Source organism: Pristiophorus japonicus, chromosome 8 (assembly GCF_044704955.1).
Source record: "Pristiophorus japonicus isolate sPriJap1 chromosome 8, sPriJap1.hap1, whole genome shotgun sequence".
Taxonomy (NCBI): Eukaryota; Metazoa; Chordata; class Chondrichthyes; family Pristiophoridae; genus Pristiophorus; species Pristiophorus japonicus.
In genome coordinates, this window is record NC_091984.1 from 62,193,868 (window position 1) to 62,214,146 (window position 20,279).

Here is a 20,279-nt window from a genome sequence, read left to right on the forward strand (position 1 = left end):
AGAAAAGTGCTGATTTGTCTCGTGGACCTCTGGAAAGGCTTGGGATTGAATTTTGGTGATTTTTGTGTGTCTGAAGGAATGCTTTTAGCAGCACTGTCGAATAAATCACCTGCTGAAATCAGTGAGTGCTGCTTTTCTTTTTTTTTTCTTTTAGAGTCTACCTGCAAAAACATAAAACATTAAACCGTGCCACCCGACCTGGGTGACACACCAGACATTTACAAGGCCCTTTTTTCCTTTTTTTTTGTGTTTTTCATTTTTTTTGGGCGCTAAAATCACATTTTTCCAGTGGCCCCTATAAAAGGGGAGGGGGACACTAAAAGCACCGGCAATGAAAACAAATTAAACTTTAAAACGTAAAATCAAATTAAAATTCGGTTGCCGGGCGTGATGATGCACTCCAGTCCCTCCGGTGCCCACCTCTCGCGGAAGGCCGCGAGCGTACCGGTGGATACCGCGTGCTCCATCTCCAAGGACACCCTGGACCGGATGTAAGAGCGGAAGAGAGGCAGGCAGTCAGGTTGAACGACCCCCTCGACCGCCCGCTGCCTGGACCGGCTGATGGCACCCTTGGCCGTGCCCAGGAGCAGTCCTACGAGGAGGCCCTCGGACCTACCCGCTCCCCTCCGCACAGGGTGCCCAAAGATCAGGAGAGTGGGACTGAAGTGCAGCCAGAATTTCAGGAGCAGCCCCTTCAAATAATGGAACAGGGGCTGCAACCTTGTGCACTCAATAAAAACATGGAACACGGACTCCTCCAGACCGCAGAAATTGCAGGCGGCCTGGGAGTCCGTGAACCGGCTTAATAATTTGTTGCACGGCACTGCTCCGTGCACCACCCTCCAGGCCAAGTCCCCGATGAATAGTGGGAGGACCCCTGCGTAGAGTGCCCTCCATCGGGGACCCCCGCCTCCTCCGGACGGCAAGATGGTACGCCATGGCGTGTCCGGACGGCCGGCGAGGATGGCAAAGTTGAGAGTGTGCAGGAGCAGCACGTACAGGAAACCCCTCCGCGCGGAACTGAAAGGCACGGAGGGGATTTCCCCGAGGCGGCTCAAGTTGTGAGGCGCCGGCCCCTGAGAGAGGTTCCGGGGTTTGGCGCCGATGAGGAATTCCGTCCGGACGGGGGTCAGTTCGGACGGGATCTCCCCACGTGCTTGAGCCTCCTCGATGCACCTAACGGAGTCAGGGCCCAGAGCTGTTTTTTGAGTGCTGCTTTTCACTGCTAAACTTCCAGAACAGGTGCTGCATTGGTGCATGCAAATTAAGGACTGTGTGTATTTTGAAAAATAAAGAGTGTCAATTCAATACAGCAATGGAACAACGTCCACCAAGAACAAAGAATTTCTTGCATGAGGAAGTGGAGATATTAGTCAACGTCATTGAGCAGAGATCACAGGAGCTAGATACCAGCAACAGAGGTCGCATAAAAGTAACTCCTAAAGAAATGAAGAAACGCTGGAACCAAGTTGCAGAAGATTACTGCGCAGTGGTACATACCATGAGATCTGGAAGCCAGTGTAAAAAGAAATGGCATGACCTTGGTCAAGTAGTTCGTGTAAGTAATATTTTCAATTTTTAATGTAATCATAATTGTAATGTGACTATCTGTATGTCCCACCTGCAAAAAGTTATATTTTACTCTTTGCAGAAGAAATTGGCCCACAACAAAAGGGAAGCAACTCTGACAGGAGGAGGCATGTCCAATCTGCATCCACTGACAGGCTTGGAACAGAGGGTAGCTGCTATGATGAGTCGTACATGGAGAAAAGCAATCAGTACAGCACAAGCTGGGCCTGCACGCGAGGAAGAGGGCAAGTCCTGAAAATGCATCGTGACCCTTCAAATCAACCTACTGCCTGGCCCGCTATGTGTGAGAGTACTCATGCCACCCATCCTGCCCCCTCCCTTGCTGTTAAACATTTGACTGTTCTGATGTATTTTGCAGAACATGATGATGATGATGATGATGATGCTGCTGCTGCTGCCAATCCTGAGGATCCTGAAGATACAGAATAACCAGTACAACCAGATGCGAATGATCCAGACTGGATGATGACGGCGATGACTGAAATGTCTACAGGAGAGAGCTTCCAAATTAATGTTTGAGCCCCCATTAAGGGGCATCAGAGTTTCAACCCCTTTCATAGGTTCTGGTTCCACCTTCCATGGTTTTGATTCCGATGTTGTGGGTCCCAGTGGTGCTGCTGGTATAATGCAGCAGTTTACAGTCAGTGCACTACCGTCCGAGCCTGCGCCTCCCACTCGCATTGGCTCTGGTTCCACCTTCCATGGTTTTGATTCCAATGTTGCGGGTCCCAGTGGGGCTGGTGATATAATGGAGCAGTTTACACCCATTCACCCACCATCCCAGCTCACGGCTCGTACTCGAGTGCTGTCGTCTGGAACACCGAGCGTCCCACCGTCCGTGCCCGCGCCTCCCAGTGTAGTGGTTCCATGAGGCAGACCCAGGCAGAGGAGAAGGAGATTGGAGACACGCTCTCCTGAGATGCAGCGTGCAACAGATGCGGCTCAGGTTATGGCATTGGGTATGGAGACCAATGAGCTTACCCGATCACTCATCGGTAGCGTCAGTGCAGTGGGTGAAGAGGTGACGGTCCTGACGGGAGAAACAGCAGTAATGACATGGGAACTTAGGGAGGGAATGTCCGAGGGAGTGCAATCGACGGCACAGGCCGTCAGGGAGGGCATGCAAGTAACGACACAGGCCGTCAGAGAGGTAGCTGCTACAATAAGGGCACACAGTCCCGCCAATCAAATGACATCCCCATGAAGAAGTAAACATTCACTGAGATGTGGATGAGAGATGGTTGCAGCCTTTCTTTGCTGCTTTTGTTCTTGTTCTTGATGTAGCTGTGGTAGGGTTTTTCAAATTGAAATTGTTTTGTAACTTTACAACTTATAATTGATCTCAGGGTTTTTAAGTGATCTTATAGTGTAAATGCTCTCACATTTTGTATCTTATTTAATTTTGCACCTAAAAGTGATCCTGAAGTCTAAGTGATCTTAAGAGTGTAAGATTTTTCACATTGAAATTGTTTTGTAACTTTACAAGTTTATAAGTGATCTTAAAGTTTTTACGTGATCTTCAAGAGTCATATTAAAAAGTAAAGTTTGATACAACAAATATTTTATTACAGTGACGTTAACTTTTCAATAAAATGTTTTTTCATTAAAACTGAATCATCTTCCATTAACACAACACAACGTAGGAACAACTGCAAAGAATAAACATGTCCATGCACAACAGTGGTCACAGAGCCCTCCGGTATCAGTAGTTGAAGCGTTCATGGATGAGCTGCTGGCACAGGGCTCGAGCAATCGTTAAAGGAGCACGATGGACGGCCCTCCCCCGACCTCGTGCTCCGGCATCAGGCACTTGCATGCTTTCCTGATCGTCGTCATCATCCACATCCTGCTCTTCCGTAATACTATCATCATGTACTGGACCCTCACGTGGGTCTTCTGATTCCACTACCAGCTCCTGCTGCCTCATGATGGCTAAGTTATGGAGCATGCAGCACACAACAGTGAAGTGACCGACAATCTGAGGAGAGTGTTACAAGTGGCCTACGGAATGGTCCAGGCATTGGAAATGCTGTTTAATATGCCAATGGTCCTCTCAATGATGCTGCGCGTCGCAATGTGCGCCATGTTGTATTGACGGTCAGCTTCTGTCCGTGTCATACGTAGGGGCGTCATGAGCCAGGTGGTCAGGCCGTACCCTTTGTCTCCCAGTAGCCAGTTCTGCCCTTCTGGCTGCTGCTCAAACATGTCAGATATAACGCTGTTGCGTAGGATGAACGCATCATGGGTGCTGCCAGGGTATCTCGCATCGACTGACATGACGTGCTGCTTGTCGTCACACATGAGCTGCACGATTGAGTGGAAACCTTTTCTATTCCTGTACTGCTCGGAATCCTCCTCAGGTGCTCGTAAGGCTATGTGGGTACAATCAATGCAGCCCTGCACCTTTGGGAAGCCAGCAATCCTGAAGAAGCCCACAGCCCTCTCATGGATCGCTTGTGCGGTCATTGGGAAATTGATGAACTCATTCCTCCACGCATACAGTGCAGCCGTGACCTGGTAAACGCAGGCATGTATTGCACGTTGAGAGATGGTGCACACATCTCCAGTTGTAGCCTGAAATGATCCCGAGGCATAGAAGGCAAGTGCAGCTGTTACCTTCACTTCAACAGACAAGGCAGTTGGCGTTCTGCTTCTGGGTTGCAAATCTGCTCTCAGCATATCACAGATCTCAACAACAACTTCTCTGCGGAAACGCAGCCTTTTGACACAATCAGCCTCGCTCATGTCCAGGTACGAGTGCCTGGCTCGATATTGTCGACGTGGGTAAGGTCTCCTGCCCATCAGCCTACGGACTATGACATTCCTGGTGCGGTGAGCTCTAATCAATTCTCTCCTATGCAGTGAATTGCTGGCGAACCATTGCATAATCTGTGGTGTTGACAATGCAGCACCCATTCTGCAAATTTAAGTTTCAAACTGGCTATCTGGCTGCCTCGCCCTGTCCCTGGCCGAATGGCCTCAGCTTCCCTCGCAGCTCAAAACTGCTTGCTTGCTGTGTCTTCGGCTGCCGTCGAGCCACTGATGCCGCCCCTATCTTCTACATGGAAGGAAGGCCTGCCTGAAGCATTGCAGCTCGAAGGCTGCTGCTGCTGCTTCACACAGGTAGGAATATTCAAGATTTTGTCTTTGCTTTGTTTATAATTTTTTAGCTCTTTATTTGTATAAGTAAGACTGTTGAATGCAATTACTTCCCTCCCCCCGCCCTTGTTTCCTCCGCCTGATTTGTAACCTACGCCTGATTTGTAAAGTGTAGACAAGGTTTTTCTGAGCGTACAAAAATCTACACTTACTCCATTCTAAGTTAATTTGGAGTAAGTTTTCACTGCCTAAACTTTCAAAACAGGCGTAAGTGGCCGGACATGCCCGCTTTTGAAAAAAAAAATCTGTTCCAAAATGAAACTGTTCTAACTGACTAGAACTGGAGCAAACTAAATGCCGAGAATTGCAATTTCTAAGATACTCCATTCTAAACCAGTTGCTCCAAAAAAATAGGAGCAACTCAGGCCGAAACTTGACCCCATAATCTTATACATTTCGATAAGATCACCTCTCATTCTTCTGAATTCCAATGAGTAGAGGCCCAACCTACTCAACCTATTTTCATAAGTCAACCCCCTCATCTCCAGAATCAACCTAGTGAACCTTCTCTGAACTGCCTCCAAAGCAAGTATATCCTTTCTTAAATATGGAAACCAAAACTGCACACTGTATTCCAGGTGTGGCCTCACCATATAACTGTATAACTGTAGCAAGACTTCCCTGCTTTTATACTCCATCCTCTTTGCAATAAAGGCCGAGATTCCATTGGCCTTCCTGATCACTTGCTGTACCTGCATACTAACCTTTTGTGTTTCATGCACAAGTACCCCCAGGTCTCTCTGTACTGCAGCACTTTGCAATTTTTTTCCAATTAAATTATAATTTGCTTTTCTATTATTTCTGCCAAAGTGGATAACCTCACATTTTCCCACATTATACTCCATCTGCCAAATTTTTGCCCACTCACTTAGCCTGTCTATATCCCTTTGTAGATTTTGTGTGTCCTCCTCACAATTTGATTTCCACCCATCTTTGTATCAGCAAACTTGGCTACATTACACTCAGTCCCTTCATTCAAGTCGTTAATATAGAATGTAAATAGTTGAGGGCCCAGCACCGATCCCTGCGGCACCCCACTAGTCAGTTTGTCAACCGGAAAAATTACCCATTTATTCCGACTCTTTGTTTTCTGTTAGTTAGCCAATTCTCTATCCATGCTAATATATTACCCCCAACCCTGTGAACTTTTATCTTATGCAGTAAACTCTTATGTGGCACCTTAGCGAATGCCTTCTGGAAATCCAAATACACCATGTCCACTCATTCCCCCTTCCCACTGCTCGTTACATCCTCAAAGAACTCTAGCAAATTTGTCAAACATGATTTCCCTTTCATAAAACCATGCTGACCCTGCTTGATTGAATCATGCTTTTCCAAATGTCCCACTACTACTTCCTTAATAATGGACTCCAGCATTTTCCCAACCACAGATGTTAGGCTAACTGGTCTTTAGTTTCCTGCTTTTTGTCTGCCTCCTTTTTTAAATAGGGGCTTTACATTTGCGGTTTTCCAAACTGCTGGGGCTGCCCCAGAATCCAGGGAATTTTGGTAGATTACAACCAATGCATCCACTATCTCTGCAGCCACTTCTCTAAAGACCCTAGGATGTAATGCATCAGGTGCAGGGAACATGTCTGCCTTTAGTCCCATTATTTTACCTAGTACTTCTTCATTAGTGATAGTGATTGTATTAAGTTCTTGCCTACCTATAACCCCTTGATTAGCCACTATTTGGATGTTTTTAGTGTCTTCTACCGTGAAGACCGATACAAAATATTTGTTCAACATCTCTGCCATTTGCCTGTTCTCCATTATTAATTCCCCAGTCTCATTTTCCAGGGGACCATCATTTACTTTAGACACTCTTATCCTTTTTATGTACCTGTAGAAAGTCTTATCTTTTTTTAATATTACGTGCTAGTTTACTTTCACAATCTATATTCTCCCTCTCAATTATTCTTTTAGTCATTCTCTGCTGGCTTTTAAACATTTCCCAATCCTCTGGCCTCCCACTAGTCTTGGCCACATTGCATCAGTGGCGAGTTGGGTGGGAAAGTTTTTTTTTGGACAGCGGGTTGGGAACCTGCTGTCAACTCGCTCCCATGGGTCTTTCACACAGGCACATCTTTCAGCATGGAGCTGACCTGACCTGCAGCAGCGGGGGACGCAATTGAAATCATTACGAGGTAATTTACAGGCACTGAAGAGCCTTTTCTCTCCTACTTTTTAAACTTCCCTGCTTGGCCACAGAATTCACACAGCTCAGGAACCATGTCTGCCAACCTGAGGTGTGAGTTCCGTGGTCATGGCTCCAGTTGATTAGTTGGCAGCATGGAAAACAAACCTCCCCCTAGACCACAACCCCACCATCGAACATCAATCTATCATTTCCAAGACTGTCACTGACCTCATCTTCTCTGGAGATCTTCCCTCCATGGTCATCAACCTCACAGTTCCCCAACCCCGCACAGCCCGCTTCTACCTCCTTCCCAAGATCCACAAACAGGACTGCCCCGGTAGTCCCATTGTTTCAGCCTGTTCTTGCCCCACGGAACTTATTTCTTCCTATTGCAACACTATTTTTTCTCCTTGTCCAGTCTCTTGCCACGTACACCCGTGACTCTTCTGACGCCCTCCACCACTTTAACCGTTTCCTGGCCTCAAGCAGTTCCTTTTCACTAAGGACTTCCAATTCCTCTACACCTCCATCCCCCAGCAGGACAGCCTGAGGACGCTCCGCTTCTTCCTTGAACAGAGGCCCAATTAGTCTCCATCCACACCACCCTCCTCTGCCTGGCTGAACTTGTTCTCACATTGATCAACTTCTTTGACTCCACTCACTTCCTCCAAATTAAAGGTGTTGCTATGGGAACCCGCATGGGTCCTAGCTGTGCCTGCCTTTTCATGGGATATGTGGAACATTCTTTGTTCCAGTCCTACTCTGGTCCCCTCCCTCACCTCTTTTTCTGGTACACTGATGACTGTATCAGTGCCGTTTCCTGCTCTCGCCTTGAATTAGAATATTTCATTCACTTTGCTTCCAATTTCCACCCTTCCCTCACCTTCACATGGTCCATCTCCGACTCTTCCCTTCCTTTCCTTGACTTCTCTGCCTCCATTTCTAGGGATAACCGATTGACAAACATTCACTATATTCCCACTGCTACCTGGACTACACATCCTCTCACCCTACTTCCTGTAAGGAATCTATTCCATTTTCCCAGTTTCTCTGTCACATTTGCTTTGATGATGCCACCTTCCATACTAGTGCTTCCGATATGTCTTCCTTTTTCTTCAACCGAAGATTCCCCTCTACTGTGGTTGACACGGCCTTCGATTGTGTCCGTTCTATTTCCCGCACTTCTGTTCTCACCCCTTCCCCTCCATCCCAGAACCACGATGGGGTTCCTCTCGTCATCACCTTTAACCACACCAGTCTCTACATATCATCCTCCGCCATCTCTGAAGTGATCCCACCACCAAACACATCTTCCCCTCCCTCCCCTTTCAGCATTTTGAAGAGACCACTCCCTCCACGATACCCTGGTCCACTCCGCAATCACTCTGCTCTACAGTGGGGAGACCGCTTCACGAACACCTCCGTTCAGTCCTTAAGCGTGACCCTGAGCTTCCGGTCGCCTGTTACTTTAATTCTCTGCTCCACTCCCACTCTGACCTCTCCATCCTCGGTCTCTTACACTGTTCCAACGAAGTTCAACGTAAGCTCGAGGAACAGCACCTCATCTTTCGATTAGGCACTTTACAGCCTTCTGGACTCAACATCGAGTTCAGCAATTTCAGACCATAACCCGTGCCCCCATTGTTTTCCACATGGCAGCCGTTGATGATTTTGCCATTTCCATTTACACCTCATCTAGACTCATCTTTTGTTTCTTAACTTGCCCCATTACCATCTCCTTTTGCCTTGCACCATCATCCCTTTTGTCTTTTCATCTCTCCTGCCTTCCATCCTCACAGACCTTCTCTTTTGTTCTTTCCTCCCCTCCCCTTTTCTCTGTCTCTGTTCTTGCTTAATAGCGGTTACATCGCTAACTTTTTCCAGTTCTCATGAAAGGTCTCCACAGATGCTTCCTGACCTGCTGAGTATTTCAAGCATTTTCTGTTTTTATTGTAGTATCATGTCTGTTAGTTTATGCCAGTTGTTCTCTATGTGAGGAGTTCTTAATTTGGTTGGGCTGTCTGGAAGCAGCATGTTTTGAAGTTAACCATTTCTACATATGGAGAGAGAAAATACGTGCACCCTTTGCTGCTTTGCAAATTACCTAGCACTTGATTACTAGGTAACATGGCTGCAGACCTAAAGAACTTGATCAACTTGCCTTTTCAGCTAGGGACTTGTGCATAGCATAGAGAAAAATAGGAACAAGAATAATATCAAGGCTGCAGGATCCAGGGCTTTATAAATAGAGGCATGGAGCATACAAACAAGGAAGTTATGCTAAGCCTTTATAAATCACAGGTTAGGCCTCAGCTAAAGTATTGTGCTCAATTCTGGGCACCGTACTTTAGGAAGTAATGTTAAGGCCTTGGAGAGGGTGCAGAGGAAATTTACTACAATGGTACCAGGGATGAAGGACTTTAGTTTTGTGGAGAGCCTAGAGAAGCTGGGATTTCTCTCTTTAGATCAGAGAAGGTTTGGGGGAGATTTAATAGACACGTTCAAAATTATGAAGGGTTTTGATAGAGTAAATAAGGAAAAACTGTTTCCACTGGTAGGAAGGTCACAGCTTTAAGATAATTGGCAAAAAGAATCCAGCAAGTTATGGTGATCTGGAATGCACTTATTGAAAAGGGTGGTGGAAGCAGATTCAATAGTAACTTTCTCAATGGAATTGGATATATACTTGAAAGGAAAAATTTACATGGCTATGGGGAAAGAGCAGGCACAATTGGTGAAGACGAATAAAACTATTAAATGCAATGCACATTCCCTTTAAAATTTGCCATTTTTGTTAGAACACTTTGTTTAACCGTTTCAAAATTTAGGAAATGCCCTGCTGCAATTTGCAGAACTTATTAACCTGAGAGTCCAAAAGTACAGTACAAAAATCAAAAGGCTAAAGATTAGTTGTGAAGCCAAATATGTTCGACACTTCTATTACTCACCACATTGAAACAATGCCTTCACATCACAGTTCTCTGCTAAAAACAAATCTGGCTTCCTTTTGAGAGCCTAGGAATCAGATACAAAGCTTTGTTAAAAAGTTCATAAATGTCTAACGGCAGTTTATTATTGAATCCTTATTACTGAGACAATTCTTCATCTGCTGCCTCAGTCCTCATACAGGTGGTCTGATGGTATAACAGAGTGCTATGCTATAAAACGGCAGAGAGTGATAACAATGTGGGATTCCAGTCTGTGATTCCCCACATACAATGTTGTCAACCAATCCATTACAGGGACGCTTTTCGGCATCGGGAGAGAGCAATACATTTGTTTAAGATGGGGACAGTGCATGGTGCAAAGAGGGAGCTAAAAATAGAAAAACAAACAGATCAGAAATCCATTATTCCACAAAATAAAAATGAAAAGGGGCAGAACAGATTTTGAAATAGTTTTGTGTGAAATGTTTTATAATGCAAATTTAAAAAAATTAACCAGTTATTTTAAATATAAATGGAAATACATCACAGATCACCAATTTCTGAAAAACACTGTGGATGGAACCATCCCCAGGCTTATTATAGAAAACATGAATAAATTATGGCCAGGCACAGGTGAATGTGTGCATGAGCAAGAAATAGCATTGTTCTGAAAATACCAGTACATTTTACGGCTGTAATTTATTAACTGATTAGTTTGACAAAGTTATATTTGTAATCGTCATAATCCTTCATATGTTCAAGAGTATTGCTTATCCGAGGGACGCATAATTAAATCACAGCTGTGCAGTGAACTCAAGCCAACCAGTACCACTGTCGACGTAGTTGCAAGATTAGTTTAGCTGTACGAAGGTATAAACCAATTCAGTTTAGATCTCATCCACAACATTCTTTCTAAAAGTCCCTCATGACCCTCTAGCACATGCTCAAACTCCATCTGGCTACAAAATACTAACAGCACAAAACATTATGAAGACACACCAAACCTTGGCATGAAGTTCACTGCTGATATAACACACCTATCTTTTACTACTGTACAGAAGGCACAGTCTTCTGTCAGTGAAAAACAGTGTTCAAAACTATTGCCAGTGCCGACTGCTGCACATCCATAAAATAGCTTCAAGTTCAATGTGATTCAACATGCCTTAAGAACCTTGAATTAACCTACAATGCATTTCTGTAAGCTTGTAAAATAAAAGCTGATTTCAGGTTTAATATAATTAAACGAAAAAAGAAAGTGAATGAAATAAGAAACAAAAACACACCTGTGCCAGGAGTTGCATAAATGAATCAACAATATCAGGATGATCCCTGGGTCCTAAAATATAATAAGATGTAACTTAAGAAATAATATACAAACAGCAAATCAATATTCTTATTGTCTCATGAACTCTACATAACAGTTACAGTGAGGGGGTACAATGAACAGCTTAAAGCAGTTAAAGAAAAAAATGTACAGAAATATGAAACTTCAGAACCTAAAAGAAATAAACGGCAAAGAGGATTGAAACCCAGGTGTCGAGATAACAGATTTAAAAAATGTGTTTTTTGTTAAAATCTTGAACCCAAGACAATATTCAGAGAATTGAAAACTCACAGAAATTCTTTTACCATTTTTTGATTTTTTTCCCCAATTGAAAAGGAAAAGTTGGCATTTCCAAAATCTAAAACTTTACATCAGTTGGGAATCTCTGACCTGACCACTTTTTAAATAGGTTCTGCACTATTGAAAATAGAATATGTTACAAAAACACATTTTTGCAGATTTGGAACATACTACACAACTCATGGAAACCTCAAGGGTTATAGTTTCAATTTATGTCAGTATGTCCCTGATCCAGGGTAAATAAATTCCAAGGCTCCCATTGCAAATTACTCTTTGAAATGATACTTCATCTCTGTACTCATCTCCATTTTCTACTTCTAGACAAAGTCCAAATCATGCAGCTATCATTGTCACACAGCCTTTCTGCAAGCCTCAAAGTCATGCAAATAGAATTGTAGGATTCATAATAATAATGCTCACCAGTGCAGAATTTTGCATCTTAATTCTGCTTATACAAGTGACTCCACCCCAAGTCATCATATCAAGAACAGAATATTGCAAGTACAAGAGAATACCTTTTTATTCCACTAACAAATTATAATGATCAAGCAGCAGTCTATTGTTAAGTTTTTTTCCCACCTAATTATTTAGCTACAAGATATAAGGCTGGATTTTCCACTCCTTTGCGCTCCGGGTTTCGCCCCGGAGCGGCGTGAAAGACGGCGGTGAGGTCTCCAGCGCCCCGCCGCGATCCTCCGGTCGGGGTTTGCGACGGCGCTGATTAGCACCGCCCGGAAGAGCTGCGCCGGGTGTGTAACACCCCTGGTTGTGACACCGGTGCGAGTTTTGAGTCTTACCTGACCAGTCCGCCCGCAATGACCGCCTGTGAAATCAGAGCAGTCCAACGATCCTGGCGGCGGAAAGGAAGGTAATGTACTCCAGAAGTAAGTGCGAGTGTTTTTTGTTTTAATTTATTTTAAACTTAAATAATAAAGCGCAAACTATTCCCGGCCACCAACTTTCCTGCCGCCATTATCGCCCCGAAGATGGAAAAGCCTAATATCCATTTGTACCAGAGGGTGTTTTTTAGGTCCTGTAGCAGTAAATTTCTTATGGAAATATATTATTACTGTTGCCAGGGCGAAAGCTCACCTGTTAGGTGAAGAATTGAAGCCTTAGATAAAGGATGCAATAACAGTAACTCTGGACAAATATGGCACATTAAATAAAGGGATGTGGCCCAGCAAGCTAGGAGACAGATACAGTAGTCTAAGAAATATGGCAGTATCAGTTTTTGATGGGGATAGGTTAGGTGAAGTGAAGAATTAATGATTTGTAGAATGTGACAGCAGGAAAATGAGGAAATGTGGTAAATGTAGTCTCGGATAGGGATATAATAATGGAATATAGTGGTGACAGCAACAAGCTTGGTGGGATGCAACAGGACATGTAAAGGAAACCAAAGATGTATCAACAAATGAATGGATCAACAGCAGTGAAAAGAAAGTTTGAAAGGGAGCAATGTCACACTGCTTAGTAAAAAGATGTCATTAGAAATAGTTAACGTTTGGGAAAATCAAATCCATCTTATTTCAGATGCCGCCAAAAACTCTATCCTTGCTTCAGACTCCATTCCGCTCCATAATGTTTAATCATGTTGAACTACTGATTTAACCAGTTGCTGCACAACCTCGGTGTCCTACTTGATCTACAGCTGAGCCTCAAACATGATATTCTATCCATCACCAAGACCATATACTCCCATCTCTACAATATTGCCGGTCTTTGCCCGCATCTTACCCATTACGTTGCATAGGGTTTGATACAAAATGAGTGGCTTGCTAGGCCACTTCAGAAGGCAGTTAAGAGCCAACCACATTGTTGTGGGACAGGAGTCCATGTGTCCAGATAGGTAAGGGCATTAGTGAACTGGTTGGGTTATTACAATAATCCGACTGCTTCATGGTCTCTTTTACTGATACCAGAACATTGAATTCAAGTTCTCAAATAGTTATGATAGGATTTGAACACATGTTCTCTGGATTATTCGTCTAAGGCTTTGGATTACATGTCCAGCAACATAACCACTACACTACCTTGTGACACAAAATAGAGCCTCATTTCCAGATCCTGATATTCAATATGCTGACAGTACCACTAAATAAATCCACCTCTGCCTCTCTTAGATTGGGAAGAAGCTTAAAATAATGCAATTTCTACAATATGTTGAGGAATAATGTTAGAGAGCTCAAAATAAGTACAATTCTTTTAAAAAGTGAAAGAAAGGTTGCTTCAATGACCAAATATGCAAAAATCACAAATCAGTGTAGCAGTAAGCCAGAAAATTCCAAATTTGATTCTTGATCTATGCTGGATAAACTGATTTTATTCAGGGCAGTAATTGGGAGTGCTATAATTGCCCTCCGCATCCCTGGGGCTGGTCAAGAAGCCTGCTAACACTCATGGTCTAGTTTAACAAATTAAGAACAACCACGTGGGCTAGATACTGAGGGGAAATTGATCTGCATGAAACCATACTGCAAAAAGAGGCAGCAGACAGGATTTCCCACTTTGGCAAAATCCTATGTCTCGTTGGTGGTGCAAAATCTTCTCTCAGACATTTGGCTGTGAGCTGACCCTGGAGATTTTCTGGGGTCAGGCTCATTTAAACAATGATGGCACGTTCCCAGTGCTGGGGAGCTTGCTTGGAAAAATGACTGATTCAGGTTGCAAGCACCTATAGCAGTGGGCCCAACTGCCTCCAGCGCACTAATGAAGGGGGCAACTTTTTTTAAATGTTGGGGCTGCAGGATGGTAATTGACTACTCTGTTGCTCACTATCGCAATGCTGGTATCCCCTGAATCCAACCTTGTTATGGTGGTAATAGTGGCACATAAGTTGTATGGCTCTATCTTGTTGTTTTTGTGTCATGTGAATAGGCCCACTTTTACTTGTGTATATTAATCAAAGGTTGCTGTTAATTCCGGCAGAAAATTCTGGAAGTGATAAGTGAGTGGTGAGGAGCATGCTGAACGTTTTCCACCTTATTTTCCACTATAAACTATCCAAATTCAGGTGGATCGCAGAGGAAGGTCGGCCCTTGCTGGGAGAGGTGAAATAAAATCTCACCATAAGTTAAAACAACAGAAAAAGAACTATTCTGCATATTCACCATCATACAGTGCACCAATTATACCAACACTTGTAAAGTACTAACTAACAAGCAACTTTTACAACTGTATCAAGAGAGTTTGTGGACATTTCACCAATCTATGATACATACCCAAACAGATTATCCAACTAGGCAGATTGGCATTTCAGGGAAGCAGATAGCCTCCAGTGAACTCTACCTGCTAAGTGGAAGAAGAATAGGGTACATCTGCTTGGCTCTATAGAGGAAACCTTCCAACTAATGGTTACTATTAAAGGGTAGGGGTCAACTCAAAATGTGTGCTTTAGCTTCCACGATGAGTGCGTTTTTTCCAGCCATGTCCACCTATTTCCCTGCATTTAACTGAAGGGACTGCAATCCACAATATTCTCAGATCGATCATAGTGCAGAAGTAACACACAACATTGAAAACATGCGAGACAATATTTGAGCAAGACGATACTAAATAATTGTGCAGAAATTAAAAACAGTAATTTGATTGTCTGGTGTCCTGCGTTGAACTGCTGTCTTTTACTTCACTGATGGCCATCTAGCACAAATTACTAAAAAGTATGACAACACAAAAATGGTCAATACTCCAAGAGTTGTGCATTACTTCTGCACGATGAAGGACCTGATGAGATTTGACCTTTGTTACTATTCCACCAGCTTATTTTGGATAGTGAGCTTTTGAATAATTTGTTACCTACTACAATTAAAATCCATCTGCATGTGATAACTACATCCATTGCCATGCAATTTACAGTAGATCAAACTTTTTTTGATAAATCCGATCTGAATGTGAATTTTATTTCCCTTTGTGATGTAAAAGCTTTCATGTGTGCTGCAATAATTTTTCAGGCCAGTATTCTGAACCTTAATTTATTTTTTTTTTTTAAATGTATGATCAGTTGTCACATAATTCTCTGATTAGCTGATCAGTGTTCAGATTAATTTCCAGTGAAATTACCATGGCAACAGATTTTCTTAGCAACAGAAAATATTCCAAAAATTGTATTTTTTAACGAGTAACTCAAGCAGCTATATTCTGCACACCTCTGCACCAAATAGCCACAACTTGCATTTATATAGCGACTTCATAAAAATGTTTCAAATCAATTTAGGAATGGAAATAGACAGGGAAACAGATGCTGAATCATGAAGTAAAGATTAGGTCGGGTGACTGGGTTTTTGAGAAGACTTTTAAAGAAAGAAGGGGTGAATGGCTTTATGAAGGGAGCTTCAGAGAGTAGGTCAAGGCATCAGAAGGATCTGTCACCAATGTTGCAGGTAGGAGATGGATGATGTTACGTAGATGGAAGTAGGTAGTGAAGGAGAGGATTATGAGGTCTATCTTCCTAATGTTTAATTGGAAGAAATTGTGGTTCATCCAGGACTGGATGTCGGACAACATAGAAGCAGTGGAGGGATTGGGTGGTGGTGAGGTAGAGCTGTGTATTGGTAGCATACATGTGGAACCTGACGTCCTGTCTTCGGATGATGTGGCTGAGGGCAGCATGTGGATGAGAAATAGGAGGAGGCCATGGGAATGGTGCAAGGGTGGGAAGAGAAGCCATTGTAGGAGATTCTCTGGCTACAACTGGATAGGCAAGTCCAGATGAAGGCAGTCCTTCTCGGCTGTACAACCGAGAGGCGGGGAAGGCAGCTATTTTGGTCAACGGTGTCAAAGGCTGTAGACAGGTGAGAAGGATGATGAGGGATAGTGCACCATGGCTACAGTCATTGCCACAGAGGATTTCAGTTGTGACAGTGATTAGTGCTGTTTCAGTGCTGTGGTAAGGGCTGAAACTTGATTGTAGAGGTTCAAATATGGAGTTGCAAGAAAGGTGAACATGGATTTTGGAGTCAACAACACATTCAAGGACTTTGGAAAGGAACGGGAGGTTGGAGATTGGCGGTTAGTTTGCAAGGACGGAGGAGTCAAGGGTCAGGTTTTTGAGGAGTGTGTGATGATGGAGGGGAGGAGGGCGGGGGAAGGGGGGGGGGGGGGGACAGTATCCTATGAGAGGAAACAGCTTTCATGGGGGCCAGGGAGGGAAGGGAAGGGAAGGGTGGTCAGCAGTTTAGTGGGAATAAGGTCGAGAGAGCAGGACAAGGTGAGCACAGAAAGGGCATGAAGGAAGAGCATCAATGCAACACAGTTCAACACCTAATCTATTGATTAAAATCACAAGGGTGTTCTGCTGTAGGCATCCTTTAAATAACTACAGGCTAATTTTCTACCAATACCACCTTATTAAATCATACAACTACACAATGTCCTTTTTATTATTAATTATGCTGTTTATTCATTGTCCTAAATACAATGGAGACTGTGTGAAATACTGACAATCTAGTTTGCAAGTCATTTACTATGTAAATTTTAGTAGACTTGTTTATACCCAATTCTTTTACCTCATTCATTCTGTCAAATGTCATTCAAGACTTGAACAGCAGCCATTTAAATTATAGAGATGCATATCAATATATATCTGTAGCATTCAAGTAAATGGATAAACTAGCCAATGATAATGGGTTTAAAATAACAGCCAATGCAGCTTCACTAATCGTTCAGTGCATCAGAATCCTTCATCTTACTCCAATGCACTAGAATTATTTGAGTGAACAAACTCCCAACAAATCCATAATTTTCCACGGGTAAAAAGACCACTGGAATAGGTACGTACCACAGATTATAAAATAATTTTACATTAACTTCCAAATAAATCACTTTGTATTTCCACTTTTTAAAAATGCAAATGTGCACTTTTTCTCTTGAAACATAGGGCTGAATTTTAATGGGGAAGGTGAGTTGGGGCGGGGGGCTGCGAGGTGGTCGGGAAACCAGGGAGAATGGGACACCTCAAAGCGGGTAGGCATGCGGCATTAGGCCGCACAAAGGAAGGAGGGAATGATTACGTGCGGGTCGTGCCGGGAGAAGATTGAAGGATCTGGGGCAGGGAGAAGCTCGAGGGGTCATGAGCAGCAAGATCGGGGGCTGGAGGAGGATTGGGGGTGGGGGTGGGGAATGACCAAAGGATTGGGGCCTGGAGGAGCAGCAAAGGGAGGGAGGATGGGGGGGGGGGGGAGAAATCGGAGGCCTGGGAGGTGGGGGAAAAAAAAAAGAGGCCTCGTGGGGCGGGATCTCCGATCACAGGGGGCGAGTTTTGCAGGGGCCCTGGAACCAGGAGGTAGGTGTAACGGCAGTTACCTCCTGGATGCAGCAGTCCTCACCTTGCTGTAGCTGGTGGGTTTTACGAGGTGTGCAAAACCCGACCAGCTACAGTTGAACACAAAATGGAGGTTAAAGAGAGAGCCCGTCTACTAGCAGCGGATTGGTTGCTTGTCCCCGGTCCGCCTGTGTTAAACCGTTCAGGTTGGGATTCCGATTTTTAACACTTTAACTAGCCCTGTACCCCCAACCCACCTGTAATTTTAGGTTAAAATTCCCCTCATAATATCCATTTTATTTCTACATTCACAATAAAACGTCTAGTTCTTGGGCACGAAGAATGTCTATCAATCCTTCAATTTAGCAAATGCTGATCACCATTAGATGATGATGTATATGTGGATTTTGAGGTAGGAAATTATGACATGTGTTCGTTCAACAGATGCTGCCTGACCTACCTTATTGTCTGAAGATTTTATGTTTTTGTTGTGTACATTTTCTGGCTTTGGACTTGCAGATCAACAAATGGTGCTAACCTTTTATTCTCTTCTACGGACTGAACCAATGTGGCAAGAGCTCTCTCAGACTCCTATCATTTGAAAAATTCACTCAATACATCATGACATCTTGGAAATATTTAAGACTCAGCAATATATAAACTACATCTCATCACCGTAAAGAGCACAGGTTTGTAAAACAGTCACATTCACACTCTCTCTTCAAAATTGGGACCAATATTTAGGGGTTCTGAGTTTGGGGTTAACCACTGAAGTCAGAAAGAGCCCATCAAATGTAGGTGTTTATCTGCACCTGTTCCTTCGAACCACTCACCTACCATCTCCTTAGCACCAACCTCGCCTATCTATATATGTGGACAATAGCCTCGGAATCACTCCGCCTTCCTATACATGTGGACAGTAGCCTCGGAATCGCTGCCTACCTATACACGTGCCCCTCCTTCTTGAAGCCACTTTTGATTTTGCCTTGCTTTGGATTAAATTCTCTCACTGCAACTGTCATCAGAGTAGGTACAAGGAACATTTTGAAGTGCTGATTTTACCTTTCCTTTTGTTTAAAAAACAAACAAAAGAAAAACAGAATTTCGGGAAGCCAACGAAAGAATAAAAATAAACACCAAAGCTGGAGAAAAAGAGCAGTGAAAATCAAAAAGTCTTTCAACATTTAAACAAAGAAACTAACAAAAAAATCGAATGTTAAGTGCCGATAGCATCAATAGGGAACTTATATGGAACATGCCAAGACTGGCAGCTCAATGCAATTTATAGCCAGCATTCCAGCAGTAGTTACAGTTACACTACTGTGAAATAAGGGCAGACATTGCCTCACAGCACAAATGCATTCAAATAATGCTGCTTATTGGCTCTATCCAGTGGGTAAGTTAAGAGGAGGCAACAAAACGTTTAGTTATTTTCAAATCAACATAAGAGACCATTTAAAAAATGTTTTAAAGCAAGTTAAAAGTGGGTTTCAAGCCACTGGCAATTAAATAGTCACCAGAACAAAATGAAAATCGAAAATGACTACCCCTCCTTTATTCCGATACTGTCCTATTTAAAAAGATTCAGAAACTTGAAGAGCAATAGCACAGAACACTAGAAGTCAAACAGTAGGAGAGAAGTGAAGTTTGGTTTTAAAAGCCTGTAGATTGTAGGGGGAAGGTAAGGAGTTCCAGTTTTGAAGTTCTGGGAAAAAAAAAATCTTCAAATATGAGCAACACCACACAGTTCTTTCACCACCAACATCCTGAAAGATATTTTTAGTTATAAATTAAGAGAAAATGAAAAATGAGGGATGGGGTGGGGGCACTGAAAGTGGGATCAGGTGAAGGCATGACAACTGATACTACAAAGGCTGTAAATGTACCCCAGTTTTTCACAAGGTGGAGACATGTAACTTATTTGATCTGAGAAAGAAGCTGGAGGGGGTTGCAGAGATAAGTTGTGACACTACTCACATTACTATCAGTTTGGTTGCAGAACAGCTGTGCAAACTTAAAGTAGATAATTCTCAGGGGCCAGGTAAGATGCATCCAAGGATCCTTAAGGAAAGGGACGGAAATGCAGGAACTCTAGAACAAATCTTCCTGAAATCACTGAATACTGAAGAGGTGCCTGGGGACTGGAGAAAGGCCGATGTTATTTCTATTTCTACAAAAGGTAGCAAAAGTGACCCAGGAAACTAAAGACCAGCAAGTTTGACGACCATTGTGTATAAAGTTATGGAAGCCCATAAAAATAAGATTCTGGAGCAGCCAGATAGAAATAAAATCATAAAAGAAAGTCAATATGGGTTCATGAGGAGAGGTCTTGCTAATCTAATTTACTGATTTTCTTTGAGGGTGTGACAAAGGAGCTCAGTAAAGAGAAGGCAATGGATGTAGTGTACTTTTATTTCAGTAAGTCCAGTGGTGTTCCACAGGGGTATGTTTTGGGACTGCTTTTGTTTAATACCAGTTGGTGGCACCCTTGTCTTTGAGTCAGAAAGTTGTGGGTTCAAGTCCCACTCCAGCGACTTGAGCACAAAAATCTAGGCTGACACTCCAGTGCAATGCTGA

General features: G+C 43.3%; 1 protein-coding gene across 3 annotated transcripts in view; it reads right to left on the bottom strand.

The window, feature by feature from the left end:
- The window catches only part of ipo13b (importin 13b), a 224,448-nt gene that overhangs the window by 20,825 nt on the left and 183,344 nt on the right, over nucleotides 1-20,279 (bottom strand). For all 3 annotated transcript variants that reach the window (XM_070886848.1, XM_070886849.1, XM_070886847.1), the window contains 2 exons: nucleotides 11,100-11,152; nucleotides 9,838-9,904 (listed from right to left, as the gene is read on the bottom strand). In XM_070886848.1, coding sequence (XP_070742949.1) covers nucleotides 9,838-9,904; nucleotides 11,100-11,152 — 120 coding nt within the window. The remainder of the gene's footprint in view (nucleotides 1-9,837; nucleotides 9,905-11,099; nucleotides 11,153-20,279) is intronic.